Source organism: Rhinoraja longicauda, chromosome 10, assembly GCF_053455715.1.
Source record: "Rhinoraja longicauda isolate Sanriku21f chromosome 10, sRhiLon1.1, whole genome shotgun sequence".
NCBI classification, from domain to species: Eukaryota; Metazoa; Chordata; class Chondrichthyes; order Rajiformes; family Arhynchobatidae; genus Rhinoraja; species Rhinoraja longicauda.
Window position 1 is genome coordinate 19817671 of NC_135962.1, and position 15081 is coordinate 19832751.

Genomic DNA, 15081 nt, shown 5'->3' on the forward strand with positions numbered 1-15081 from the left:
GTTTCTGATCTGTCGAACAGGTGTTTAGGGGGTTTTATAATAGAGAGAATTCTTCTGTCATCAGCTGTGGAGGTCTTCCTTGGTCTGCCAGTCCTTTTTGCGATTAGTAAGCTCACCAGTGCTCTATTTCTTCTTAATGATGTTCCAAACAGTTGATTTTGGTAAGCCTAAGGTTTGGCTGATGTCTCCAACAGTTTTATTCTTGTTTCTCAGTCCCATAATGGCTTATTTGACTTTCATTGACGCAACTTTGGTCCTCATGTTGATAAACAGCAATAAAAGTTTCCAAAGGTGATGGAAAGACTAGAGGAAAGACTAGATGCTGAGAGCTCTCTTATACCTGCATTAAGGAGGCACTGTAAGGCAGCAACTCTATCACTGTGCCAAAAAAATATTTTTCTATTCAGTGTGTAAGAAGGTGCTGGTTTAAACCGAAAATAGACACAAAAAGTTGAAGTAATGCAGTGGGCCAGGTTGCGTCAATGGAGAAAAGGAGTAGGTGATGTTTCGGGTCAAGACCCTTCTTCAGCCTGAGTCTCAGGGGGAAGAGAAACGAGAGATATAGACGGTGATATAGAACAAACGAAGAAAAGAAATGCAAAAAAGTAAAGATGATCAAGGAAAGGTGGAGCCCACAATGGTCCATTGTTGGCTGTGGGCTAGGAGATAGCAAGTTATGCAGACAATGAAACTCAACAGGATGACAGTGAATTGAGTATGACAACTAGGGTGGGGGAGGGGGGGAGCGAAAGGGGATGCAAGGGTTATTTGAAGTTAGAGATATCTAGTTATACTGCTGAGTTGTAAGCTGCTCAAGCGAATAATTAGGTGCTGTTCCTCCAATTTGTATTCGGCCTCACTCTGACAATGGAAGAGGCCCTGGACAGAAAGGTAGACAGAAAGGGAATAGGAACGGGAGTTAAACTGTTTGGCAACCGGAAGATCACATAGGCCAAGGTGGACAAAGCGAAGTTGTTCAGCGAAACGATCGCTCAGTCTACATTTGGTCTCACTTCTGGAATAACAAATACAGTACATGAGTTTAGAGGAGGTGCAAGTGAACCTCTGCCTAACCTGAAAGGACTGTCGGGGCCTCTGGACAAACTCGAGGGAGGTGGTATAGGGACAGGTGTTGCATCTCCTGCGGTTGCAGGGAAAGGTACTTGGGGATGGGGTGGTTTGGGTGGGAAAGGAAGAGTTAACCAGGGAGTTGCAGAGGTTGCAGAAAGCAGAAAGGGTGGAGATGGGAAGATATGACTATTGGTGGGATTCCGTTGGAGGTGGCGAAAATGGCAAAAGATTATGTGTGGTACGCGACGGCAGATGGGATGAAAGGTGAGGATTAGGGGGACTGTCCTTGTTGCGACTGGGGGGAGGGGGAGCAAGAACAGATTTGCGGGGGACCGAGGAGACGTGTGTGAGGGCCTCATCTAAGATAGAAGAGGGGAACCCCCGTTCCCTAAAGGAAGAGGACATCTCTGATGTCCTGGTATGGAATACCTCATCTTGGGCGCAGATGCAGCCCTTTCATATGTTGCTGTCTATCAGTTTCTTTTTTTGTGGGGTTGCATAAGAGAGCGAAGCAAATGTCATTCTTGGACAATGCACATAAGGAGGAAAAGTCAACTGTTTGATGGTTAAAAGAATACGAGAATAAAGATAGCAAATATAGCAAATCAGATATTACCGAGGACACTGTGGGAAGCTAGAGAGGAAATTGCGGAAGCCCTCGCTGAGATTTATGAGTCGTCGTTAAATAATGGAAGACTGGAGGGAGGCAAATGTTATGCCTCTATTCAAGAAGGGCTGCAGGGTAAAGGCTGGGAACTACAGGCCAGTGATCTTAACGTCTGCAGTCAGAAACTTATTAGAGAGTATTCTGAGGGATAGGATTTGCATGCACTGAGATAGACAAGGGCTGATTAGGGATAGTCAATATGATTTTATACATGAGAGGTCGTGTCTCATGGATGAACTTTTTGAGGATGTGACCAAAAAGGTCAATGAAGGCAGAGGTATTGACATGATATGTATGGATTTTAGTAAGGCATTTGACAAGGTTCCGCATTGGAGGCTGCTCTAGAAGGTCAGATCCCATGGGACTCAAGGAGAGATAGCTGAATGGAAGAAAGCAGTGGGTAATGATGGAAGGTTGCTTTTAGGACTGGAAGCCTGTGACTAATGGTATGCCTAAGGGTTTGGTGCTGGCCCCATTGCTGTTTGTCATCTTTATCAATTATTTGAATGAGAAGGTAGCAAGTTTGCAGATGACACAAAAGTGGGTGGTATTACAGAGAGTGAAGATGGTTGTCAAAAATTGCAGCAGGATCTTGATTGGCTAGGCAAGTGAGCTGAGGAATGGTTGATGGAATTTAATACAGAGAAATTGTAACTGGTGCACTTTGGAAGCACTAACATGGGCAGAGCCCACACAGTGAACGGTAGGGATCTGGGGAGTGTTATAGAGCAGAGGGATCTGGGAGTATAGGTACATATTTCGTTGAAAGTGGCATCAATTAGATATGATGGTTAAAAAGGCTTTTGGTACATTGGCCTTCATCAAATTGAGCATTGAGTATAGAAGTTGGGAGGTCATGTTGCAGGTGTGTAAGACATTGGTGAGGCCGCATTTAGAGTATTCTGTCCTGTTTTGGGTACCATGTTATAGGAAAGATGTTGTCAAGCTGGGAAAGGTGCAGAGAAGATCTACAAGGATGTTGCCAGGACTCGACGGCCTGAGCTTTCGGGAGATGTTGAGCATGTTCTATCGTAACGTTTAAGAAACATTGAGACAGGTACATGGGTAGGACAGGTTTAGAGGAATATGGGCCAAACTTAGGTAAGAGGGTCTAGTGTAGATGGGACATGTATGGGCAAGTTGGGCCAAAGGGCCTGTTTCCACACTGTAGGACTCTATGACTAAATGGCATGCTTGTCATTTTAATCAAAGAATTGTGATGAAACACTAACTAAATTCATATCGATGTAGTGTGATATACAGAACATCCTTACAAGTGCACTTTTAAAAAATAGCTGTTTACAGTCATTGACGGGTTTTGGTAAACACAAATTAATTTATATTACAGACCAACTAGAATTCCAGATTGATTCACATATATTCACAAGCATTCCTTATCCAATAGTCACAACAGTTGGAACTAACATTTATATCACAAGATTTACTCCTAACCATTTACTCTACATCAACTCCATATTTACAACCAACAGGAATTTGTTGTCCTGGCAAAACATAATATTGGACTTTGGGTAATGCTTAATAATCCTACTTCTGGGAGTCATAACACGTGTAAAAAACTCATTGAGAGCACCATCATGTTTCTCATCAACTGACACAATGTCAGTTTGCTTTCTTGGACTGTTTAAATATGGAATTGCAAAGGCTTTGCATGCATTCTGGGATTATAAATAAACCAGTGTATGTGTGGAAATATGCTTTATCATAGTTTTGCTTTGCTTTCACAGAAAAATGATCTTGCACTGATTGATATTGTGTGTTCTTTACTAGGAAACTCTCATTGAATGGTGCGATGATAAGGAATTGAATCTTATTTTAACCACTGGGGGAACTGGGTTTGCCCCAAGAGATGTAACTCCAGAGGTGAGTATCACTGAATAAGTATGCCATTAATATTTACTGAGAAATAGTTGATTATTACGAGTCACATTTAAGCCACCTTTAAAGTCACCTTGTGTTTTCCTTGTGTCTTATTAACCTATTATCATGGACACATCATGAGCACTGATATCACAGAGGGAGATTGTGCCTTGCTAACTTTGTAAAATAATTTATGGAAGTAACAAAGAGTAGTTGAAGAAAATAAATGTTGTTTATTTCAATTATTAATAAAATATCACACATGTGGCAAGAGTGCACAAAATCGAGGTAAAACTGGCCATGTGGATAACAACATGAGTACTTATACTTCCTTATGACATATAAAGAGGCCATTCAGCCCATCAAGTCCCGGCCAGCTCTCAGAACATTTCTATCAGTCCTATTCCCTGACTTATTTCCTTACAACATATTCTCTCTCACATGTTCATCAAGATTACCCCCCCTTTCCATACTTGGGCAATGTACAGTAACCAATTAATCTACCAAGCAACATGTCTGTGGGATATGGGATGAACCCAGGTAGTAGGGGAGTAGGGAAAATGTGCAAACTCCACTCGCACAGCATCCAATGTCAGGAGCTCTGCTCGCTCATCCCATGGGAGGACAAATCTTCAAGAATGAGATCATTTATATTCAGTAATTAATGGAAAAGTATAGTGAGCTGTATTTTGTAACGGTCCACTTTGGTGGGATGGGGGTTGAGTAAGATTTCTTCATTGGAACCTACGTATTATTTTGTATGAAATACTTTTGTTCAAAACCCTAATTTATGATTCTCAAGGTATATTCCAATGATTTATGACATAGGATGTAAGATTAATTTCTGAACGTTGTATTGAGAAACCATGTCTGGCTTGCTTCCCTCAGCTTAAAAATTCATCCCCCAAAAAATCGCAGAACATGATACATTGTAGCACCTATGAACAATGCAATGAGCTGCAGCAACATTTCCCCATGTTTAGCAGAACTAACCGGGGATTAATTTCTGGACGGTTATTTTCTATTGTGCTTGTTAGACAATCAAACATTTTATAGGATAAGGAGACTCAAAAAAAATCCCATTTTCAATGATGGTGTGGCACAGCATGTGAGTGGTGTAAACAGGATTGAAGCATTTAAAATCATGTTCAGCCAGAAGCTAGCTTTCAGCCAATTTGATTCACTCCACATGAAACCAAGTGATAACTGAGAATAATATGGGATAAGGCCAACGTCCCAAATGTAGTACTGAATGTTAGCTATACCTTTAATCATGCCGTTCCAATATAGTTACAACATGGGCGTCTCTCCAACAAAGTGGTAAATTGTCAAGGTTTGCCCTGAACACAAAAATGTAGGACAATTCCAATTCAGTAGCCTTCAAGCAATCATTATGCTATTGTTGGAGGATGTCATTGTCAAAGCATTCAATGCATTAATTATCACTCTGAATTTAACAAGGCCCACTCCGCTACAGATCTCTTAAGAGTCAGGTAGCATTCGTGCCACAGGAGAATGAGCCATCAGTCTGACTCAACCATTGCCTGTCTATTCCCCCCCCCACCCGATGCTGCCTGACTTGCTGTATTCGTCCAGCAGTTTGTTTCTTGCTCCAGGTTCTAACATTTGCAGCCTATTGTGTCTCAGGTCCAGTGCATTCAGAAAGTATTCAGACCCCTTCACTTTTTCCACATTTTGTTACATTACAGCTTTATTTTAAAATTGATTAAATTCAATGTTTTTTTTATCATCAATCTACACACCATAATAAAAAAGTGAAAACAGGTGTTTAGAAATTTTTGCAAAGTAAATAAAAAGAAATAACTGAAATATCACATTTACATAAATATTCAGACCCTTTGCTATAACACTCAAAATTGAGCTTAGGTTCATCCTGTTTCCATTGATTATCCTTGAGATGTTTCTACAACTTGATTGGAGTCCACCAGTGGTAAATTGGACATGATTTGGAAAGGCACACACCTATCTACATAAGGTCCCACAGTTGACAGTGCATGTCAGAGCAAAAACCAAACCATGAAGACGAAGGAATTGTTCGTAGACCTCCAAGACAGGATTGTGTCGAGACACATATCTGGGGAAGGGTATAAAACAATTTCTGCGGCATTGCAGGTCCCGAAGAGCACAGTGGCCTCCGTCATTCTTAAATGGAAGAACTTTGGAACCACCAGGACTCTTCATAGAGCTGGCCGCCCTGCCATACTGAGCAATCGGGGGAGAAGGGCCTTGTTCAGGGAGGTGACCAAGAACCTGATGGTCACTCTGACAGAGCTCCAGAGTTCCTCTGTGCAGATGGGAGAACCTTCCAGAAGGACAACTATATTTGCAGCATTCCACCAATCAGGCCTTTATGGTAGAGTGGCCAGAAGGAAGCCACTCCTCAGTAAAAGGCACATGACAGCCCGCTTGGAGTTTGCCAAAAGGCACCTAAAGGACTCTCAGACCATGAGAAACAAAATTCTCTGGTGTGATGAAACCAAGATTGAACTCTTTGGCCTGAATGCCAAACGTCACGTCTAGAGGAAACCAGGCACCGCTCATCACCTGGCCAATACATACCTACGGTGAAGCAAGGTGGTGGCAGCATCATGCTGTGGGGATGTTTTTCAGCAGCAGGAACTGAGGGACTAGTCAGAATCAAGGGAAAGATGAACAGAGCAAAGTGCAGAGACATCCTTGATGAAAACCTGCTCCAGAGCGTTCTGGACCTCAGTCTGGGGTGGAGGTTCACCTTCCAACAGGACAACGAGCACACAGCCAAGACAATGCAGGAGTGGCTTCGTGACAAGTCTGTGAATGTCCTTGAGTGGCCCAACTAGAGCCCGGACTTGAACCCGATTGAACATCTCTGGAGGGACCTGGAAATAGCTGTGCATCAACTCTCCCCATCCAAGCTGATAGAGCTTGACAGGATCTGCTGAGAAGAATGGGAGAAATTACCCAAATACAGGTGTGCCAAGCTTGTAGCGTCATATCCAAGAAGAATTGAGGCTGTAATTGCTGTCAAAGGTGCCTCAACAAAGTACTGAGTAAAGGGCCTGGATACTTATGTAAATGTGATATTTCAGTTATTTCTTTTTAATTTGCAAAAATTTCTAAACACCTGTTTTCACTTTTTTATTATGGGGTATTGTGTGCAGATTGATGATTTAAAAAAAAGAATTTAATCCATTTTAAAATAAGGCTGTAACGTAACAAAATGTGGAAAAAGTGAAGGGGTCTGAATACTTTCTGAATGCACTGTATTGACCATCTCACTTATCTTTGCATTTCTATCACCATGTCATCGACTATCAGCATCATGTGGGGGGTTCATCACTGACCAGAAATACAACATGACCAGCCATTTAAATACTGTAACTCAAAGAACAGGTCAGATGCTGAGTATCCTGCAGCTTGGTTCACTTCCTGATACCAAAAGACTTCCCAAGGGGCTTTATTGGATTTTTGTAGTACATGTTACCAGAGACAATTATATCAAGGCAGAAGTCAGGATGAAATAATTGCCAATCACAGCTCCATTAATGCTCAAGAAGCCTGCCACTATCCAAGGCAAGGCAGTCATTGTGATTAGCACCTCATCTATTTTCCTGAACATTCATTCATTTCACCATTGTCACTGTGCCACTGCAGAACTGCAAAGTTTTCTGCAGTTACTCAACTGGGTTACTTGAAACATCATCTCCACACCCACAAGAAAGGACAAAGAAAGTAAGCAGACAGGAACACCATCTGTCTTCATATTCCCCTTCAAGTTGCACACCATTCTGATTGAGAATCAGCAGACCTTCTTCATCTGCAGACCTTCTTCATCGTTGGGTCTAAATCCTGGAACTGTAGCAGTTCAAGAAGGTGGCATACAACAGTTTTTTTCAAGAGCAATAATGCAAAGGCAATTTTTGCAAAACATTTGCAAAAGCAAAACTGACTTTGCCAAAAAATGAATAAATATATAAGCGTTGCTAGAATTTCCGTTTTTACCCAGCCATAAATTTCTCATTTAATTTTGAGTGGCATTTAAATCACAGCATGCTTTTACCACCCTCTTATTTTTGATTCGTAATTTTCAAGTAATTGCAGTTTGAATTAGACCAAGACAGCCGACTCCTTCTGCCTCTAGAATGCCACTTTGCAATCTTTTATCGACTGACTTTGGCCTGCCAGTCCTCAACCCCATGCCTCCCACATTGCCAATGTCAAAAATCAAGCAAGGGTCTTCCGCCGATTGGAACTCCTGGCATCCATGTGCACACACTGTCTTTTTATACTTTTAAGTTCTCTTGTTCAATCTTTGCAATGTTTCTGTAAATTGATTTCCCTGCTTTTCTACTTTGGATTAATTATTTTTCTTTTTTTAAAGCACACTTCTAATAAAACCTGCCTTTCAAACTGCCTTCCCTCAACTCAACTTATTCTTTGAGCTAAATCATGTACAGATTTCATATCACCACCACCCTCCAACCCATCCACATCTGCATCCTACAGCAAATGCAAACCACAATTCAGTTTTCTTTTTACCATGGCCTTATTTGGTTACACTGCTTAACTGCACACTAAATTCCCTCTGTTCCACTCTACAATTTTTTTTCTTTTCATAAAAGCCTGAAATTGAGAGAACACGATCCTGAGACAGTTCAGCAAATGAATTGTGATTAACAATGTACAACACTTTAAGGGAGAATTTATTAATCAGAAATGCAGTTCAGTATCAAATGCAGATAAATTATTGTTTGAAGGTGGAAAATGACAAAGTTCATTAATCTTTAATGATGACATACACGATTCAGCAAATGTATTTCGCCACATTCTGCTTTTTAAGTTTCAACTATTTAACCAAAAATGTTGACCGTTGTAGCACTATTTCAATTTAGTGAAGAATTACAAAGTAGCAGTTTGATTCTGCATATTTACACAAAGCTGTATATTGAAGTTTTTATCTGCATATTTTGTGAGAAAAAATATATTTGAAAATGGGGCAAATTTAATGGTTCACTGTGGTCAATAATTTTAAAGAGTCTTTTCTCATATTTGACTGACAAACACAGCTCTTCTGAATCTAAAAGTTATTTTTATAAAAATAAATTGTCAACATTGGATTTAAATTTTATTCATTTTATGCTACCAGTTAGATGATAGGGAGGTCAAGTCAATTCCTTTGTAGATTTAGGTTTATTTTTGTCTCGTGTACCAGGGTACAGTGAAAAGCTTTGTTTTGCATGCTATCCAACCAAATCAGATATGCCATGCATAAATGACAATCAAGTCAAACTCAAGAACAATTGATAGAGCAAAGGGGAAGATACAGAGTGCAGATTATAGTTCTCAGCATTTTTGGGCATGAGTTCCATTCGACAAAGTCCAATGTTCACAAGGGGTAGTGGTGAATCCATCAGTATCCCAGCTTCTGCAAGGACTGTCTTGAAGCCTGATAACAGAGCGAAAGAAGCTGTTCCTGAGTCTGGTGGTGTGTGCTTTCAAGCTTCTATACCTTTTGCCAGATGAGAGCAGGGAGAAGCAGGAATGACCAGTGTGGGACAAATTTTTGATTATGTTGGCTGCTTATCGAGGCAGCATGAAGTGTTGATGGAGTCAATGGTGATGGTCTAATCTATGTGATGGATTGAGCTACAACCGCAACTCCCTGCAATTTCTTCCAGACTTCTTCCAAAACCAAACTCTGATGCAACCCGATAGCATGCTTTCTATGATGTGTAGAAGTTTGTAAGAGTCACTGGAGTCATGCTGAATTTCCTCAGTCTCCTCAGGAAGGAGAGGCGTTGGTATGCCTTATTGGCTGTCGCATCAAAATGATTGGTCCATGACAGATCATTGGCAATATTAATGCCAAGGAACTTGAAGTTCTCAATCATTTCCATATTGCGCCATTAATTCTGATTGGGCCATGTACTCCACCACGTTTCTTGAAGTCTATAACTAGCTGCTTCATCTTGCTGATATTGAGGGAGAGATTAATATCCTGACACTATGTCACAAAGTTCTCTATTTCCTTCTTGTACTCTTTTCATTGTTTGTGATTCGTACCCCCACAGTGGTGTCATCTGTGTATTTACAGACTAAATCATGAGGACTACCATTGCACTATCCTATGACAGTGATAATACATCGGCTCAATCCTCTTGTGTCAGTGTTTTCCTTATTGGGTTTATTGTAATACATGTTACCTGAGACAATATATTATACCAAAGGAGGCAGTGAGAAAAAAAAGTAATAATTTGATGGCTTTTATGCCTTTTCTTATGTCAGGGTCAGTGGAATTCTCAAAAGTTGACAGATAGTTAGTGAGTGAGCAGTCATGGATGAAAAATGTACTTTGAAAGAGAGTTTAAAAATTGCTAACGGAATTAACTCTTGTGCTCCCCATAGATGTATATCCAGCTGGTCTTTTTAAAGCCTTGATTAAGTTGGTGACTCACTGATGGCATAATGATGATCATTAACCTAAATTAAACCATAAATTGGATGGTGTTCTATTGGCAGTGGGATTAATGGTGCAAGAAAAAACTGAAGATGTCTGATTAAATCTCTGTTATCCAAAACAGATTTTTGATTCGTATTGATTCAGAGCTCTTCTGCCATGAAGATGTTTTATTCTTTATATTGATCGTTTTGTTACAATCTTCATAAGAAATCATGCCAAAAAGAGGCCTCAAGTTCTGAAGCATTTTAATATAATATAGAAAAAGGAGGCGTCATCTTAGAAAGTAGAGTGAAGAACTTCATTTTTTCCCCATCATTGCATACAAAGGATAGTTGCATAATGCACCCCAAATCTTCATTTGATAACAAATTTCTGAATGATAAAAATCAGATTTTTAACACATGATTCATATTTCAACCTAAACCAATCAATGTGATTTCTATCTTATTAATTCCAAGCTCAAATGATTTTTCAATATTCTTGTTAATGTTTTTAAACATAATATATAAACCTGAATCTTATGTGTTTGGGCTGGCAGAAGAAATCAACCTTGTTTGCTTGCTTTTGTGCAAAATAAGTTCTTTAAATGTGTTAAGTAATGAAAAGAAATTTTAGAAAACATAATTTGTAATTCCAATGTAAGCAGATTACTGCAGTGTTTGAATATAGAATTGTGCTTTATGCCAGGTAATTATTACAATCTCCTTATTTATATCAAAATCATTTGCCAATGTTGAAGAACTGAGTCCTACTTTTCCTGAGACTTTAACATGCAGACTAGAGATTATCTCAGATATCCATTCACCTTTGGTGTAGGTTCTGGAATCTGATAAACTAGTAAGCAGCACAAGTAAAATCAGGAACTCAGTAGGAATAAATTCATAAACCTTTGTCGTTGTGCTCTATTGCGCATGTTAAGGACCTGGAAATGGCATGGGGAATGAACTGAGGTCGAAGATCAGCCATGATTTTATTGATTGACAGAACAGATGCACAGGACCATCTGGCACACTTCTACTTTCATTTTTAATCTTCTTGTCACATTTTATGAGTTTAGTCTTTGGAGGTGTTGAAAGAGATTTGCTGGAATTGTAATTTGGTGTGAGACATCATTTGGGGTTAATGAAGCTGGATTTGTTCTTGGGGGAAAGAGGTACGAGGGAAATGTTGACTAGAAATGATTAACACCGTAAAAATAGACCGCACAAGAGGCCATTTGGTCCACTGCGTTAATTCTCACCTAAATAATGAAGTGGAATGTTGGCCTTCATAACAAGAGGAGTTGAGTATAGGAGCAAAGAGGTCCTTCTACAGTTGTACCGGGCCCTGGTGAGACCGCACCTGGAGTACTGTGTGCAGTTTTGGTCTCCAAATTTGAGGAAGGATATTCTTGCTATTGAGGGCGTGCAGCGTAGGTTCACTAGGTTAATTCCCGGAATGGCGGGACTGTCGTATGTTGAAAGGCTGGAGCAATTAGGCTTGTATACACTGGAATTTAGAAGGATGAGGGGGGATGACTTGGCAAAGTCCGTGGTCCCTGCATGCTTCAAAAGATCCATCATTGTACCGGTGCCAAAGAATGCCTCTCCAGCGTGTTTAAATGACTACCGACCGGTGGCCCTCACCTCGGTTGTCATGAAATGCTTTGAGAGGCTAGTCAAGAAGCACATCTGCGCCTTCCTTCCTCGCAACATGGACCCGCTACAGTTCGCATACCGTCCGAACAGGTCCACGGATGATGCGGTCTCCCAGGTTCTACACACCGCTCTCTCTCATCTGGACAGCCAGGGGGGCTATGTGAGGATGCTGTTCATTGACTTTAGTTCAGCATTCAACACAATAGTCCCCAGCAGACTGGTTGAGAAGCTGCTGGAACTGGGGCTTAGCACCCCTCTGTGTGCCTGGGTCCTGGACTTTCTCACTGCCAGGCCCCAAGTGGTCAGGATGGGGGAACACACATCTAGCTCCCTCACCCTGAACATAGGATCCCCCCAGGGCTGATTCCTTAGCCCCCGACTGTACTCCCTGTACACATATGAATGTGGGGCCAGGTTCAGCTCAAACTCCATCATCAAGTTTGCTGATGACACTGTGGTGGTGGGCCGGATCTCCAACAACGATGAGAAGGCCTACCGGGAGGAGGTGGCTGATCGGGCACTCTGGTGTCAGGACAATAGCCTCCTCTTGAATGTCACTAAAACAAAGGAGCTGATTGTGGACTTCAGAAGGGCCAAACATCCAAGGACGTACACACCACTGGAGATAGATGGGTCGATTGTGGATAGGGTGAGCAGTTTTAAATACTTGGGAGTCCGCATCGCAGAGGATCTGACGTGGGCAACGCACATTGCCGCACTGGTGGGTAAGGATAAGCAGCGCCTTTACCACCTTAGACAACTGAGGAAATTCAGAGTGTCTCTGAAGATCTTTCATTGCTTCTACTCTGGGGCTGTAGAGAGCATCCTGTCCGGCAACATTACAGTCTGGTTTGGGAACAGCTCTGCCCAGGACAGGATGGCCCTGCAGAGAGTAGTGCGTTCGGCAGAACGCACCATGGGAACTACACTCATCCCCCTGCAGGACCTATACATCAGGAGGTGCAGATCCAGAGCAAGTAAGATCATGAGGGACCCCTGCCACCCCAGTAACGGACTGTTCCAGATGCTACATTCAGGCAAACGCCTCCGCTGTCACGCTGTGAAAACGGAGAGGATGAGACGGAGCTTCTTCCCACAGGCCATCAGGACTGTCAACTTTTATAACCTCAGAGACTAAATTTTTGTCGACACTAATAGTAACTTATTAACTTTATTTATATGCTGTAACTGTAATTCTTTTTGTGCACAACCCGCAGGCATTGCCACTTTCATTTCACTGCACATCGTGTATGTGTATGTGACAAATAAATTTGACTTGACTTGACTTGATCTTATTGAAACATATAAGATAATTAGGGGATTGGACACATTAGAGGCAGGAAACATGTTCCCAATGTTGGGGGAGTCCAGAACAAGGGGCCACAGTTTAAGAATAAGGGGTAGGCCATTTAGAACGGAGATGAAGAAGAACTTTTTCAGTCAGAGAGTGGTGAAGGTGTGGAATTCTCTGCCTCAGAAGGCAGTGGAGGCCAGTTCGTTGGATGCTTTCAAGAGAGAGCTGGATAGAGCTCTTAAGGATAGCGGAGTGAGGGGGTATGGGGAGAAGGCAGGAACGGGGTACTGATTGAGAGTGATCAGCCATGATCGCATTGAATGGCGGTGCTGGCTCGAAGGGCTGAATGGCCTACTCCTGCACCTATTGTCTATTGTCTATTGTTTTAATGGATAAGAGCGAATATATGCAAAAGTAGATGAATCAATGGCAATGGGCACAGGTTTAAAGTAACTGATAAAAGAACCAGAAATAAGATGAGAATGATTTGGCTCATTGTGTCCTTGACTTCAAAACATCAAAGGATGGATTTCTTTAGTAAATAGCAAACTGCTGGAGGAACTCGGGGGACAAGCAGCTTCTGTGGAGACAAAGTGATAGTCCACATTACGGGTTGAGACCCTGCATGAGGACTTCCAGCATCTGCATTCTCTTGCTCCGTAAATGTTTAGAAGACCATGGGGAAAAGGCAGGGGAGTGGAACTAATTGAATCTTAATTTCAAAGAAAATGTAGAGATTATATTGGCCATTTGGCGTCCTTCCCTGCTTCTGTAATTCTCATCTGATATTTTACCCTTGGTTGTAAAAGGTACTTGAGTCAAGAATATAAGTTACTTAGTACGAAACAGAATTATTGGAGGAATTGTTTTTGAAACAAATTGTTCACTTGACATCATTCAGAAGCAATTTATATTGACTCAGATCTAATAGCTTTAAAAAGTGCCCTTGAATCTGATAAATTCATCAGACTTGTCTGTGTTATGCATTTTTCTTAATCTCAAAAGATCTCAACTCTATCAACAATAAAGCTTTATAATTAGTGTGAGCCAACTTTGTGCATTAGTAAAATAATTAGCCGTTGTTTGAACTATTGCTCAGGGATACAACTAATTGTGTTTCCATTGGTGATTTACTGATGCCTGCATGTTCCACTAAGTCAGTTGTTCATCAAGTGTGCTGAAACTGAACAATGCCTTTATGGACAGAATTATTTCTAACAGTGCCGGATTATTGATCACATTTCACAGTGACACTGTTAACGTATATAAGATCAGATTCCTTAACTGAAGATTCAACCATTCAGTCCCATTTTCCCTCTCCCAATCTTTCCCCCATAGCACTGAAAAATATTTTCTATTAAATACCCAACAGTTTCGCAATTAAAACCTCTGATTGGCTGGATTGTATAAAATATTGTTTTTAAAAATATGTTCTCAGTCATTCCAAACATGTATTAACATCCATGTTTCACCAATTTGCTAACACATTGAATGATGGATCCTAAATTGATTATTTCATTTTATTCTAAACGGTGCAGAATAATTGCTTGAAATAATTATGTGGTATAATTATAAAGGAATATAGTGAGAAACAGTTTGAAAATAGATGGAACTCCATTTAATGAGCCTGTGGTAGGTCTGCATTGTTAGTTCATGTTTTGATCCTGAGAAGTTCCTCCTCTCACTCAAGTCCTTTTCCATCCTTGTGTAGTATCTTTACCTCCAACACTAAACAGGCAACATAGCCTGCTTTAGTCCCAGTTTGGATCTATCCTGCTGACTTCACCCAATCCAACCACTACCATTTTGTTTTTGCATTCCACTTTCATCTCAATGCTGTCTCGTGCAACCTTCCCTCGATGAAGCCACCTTTTTGACTGCTCTAGTTCCTTCAACACTGTCCATCTGCTTCTCTCTCCCTTAATGGCAAAGTCTCAGACTTGAAACATTAACAATTTCTTTTTCCACAGTTGTTACCTGACCTGCTGAACATTTCCATCATTTCATTTTTTTAGTTTTCATGACCTGCTGAGATCATTCTGTACAACCATTCTGAGATCACCAATTTCTCTTC

The 15081-nt window shown here is 41.0% G+C and overlaps 1 protein-coding gene across 20 annotated transcripts in view; it reads left to right on the top strand.

Moving 5' to 3' along the window:
- The window catches only part of LOC144597249 (gephyrin), a 414464-nt gene that overhangs the window by 203136 nt on the left and 196247 nt on the right, over nt 1–15081 (top strand). For all 20 annotated transcript variants that reach the window (XM_078406319.1, XM_078406323.1, XM_078406321.1 and 17 more), the window contains one exon: nt 3527–3619. In XM_078406319.1, coding sequence (XP_078262445.1) covers nt 3527–3619 — 93 coding nt within the window. The remainder of the gene's footprint in view (nt 1–3526; nt 3620–15081) is intronic.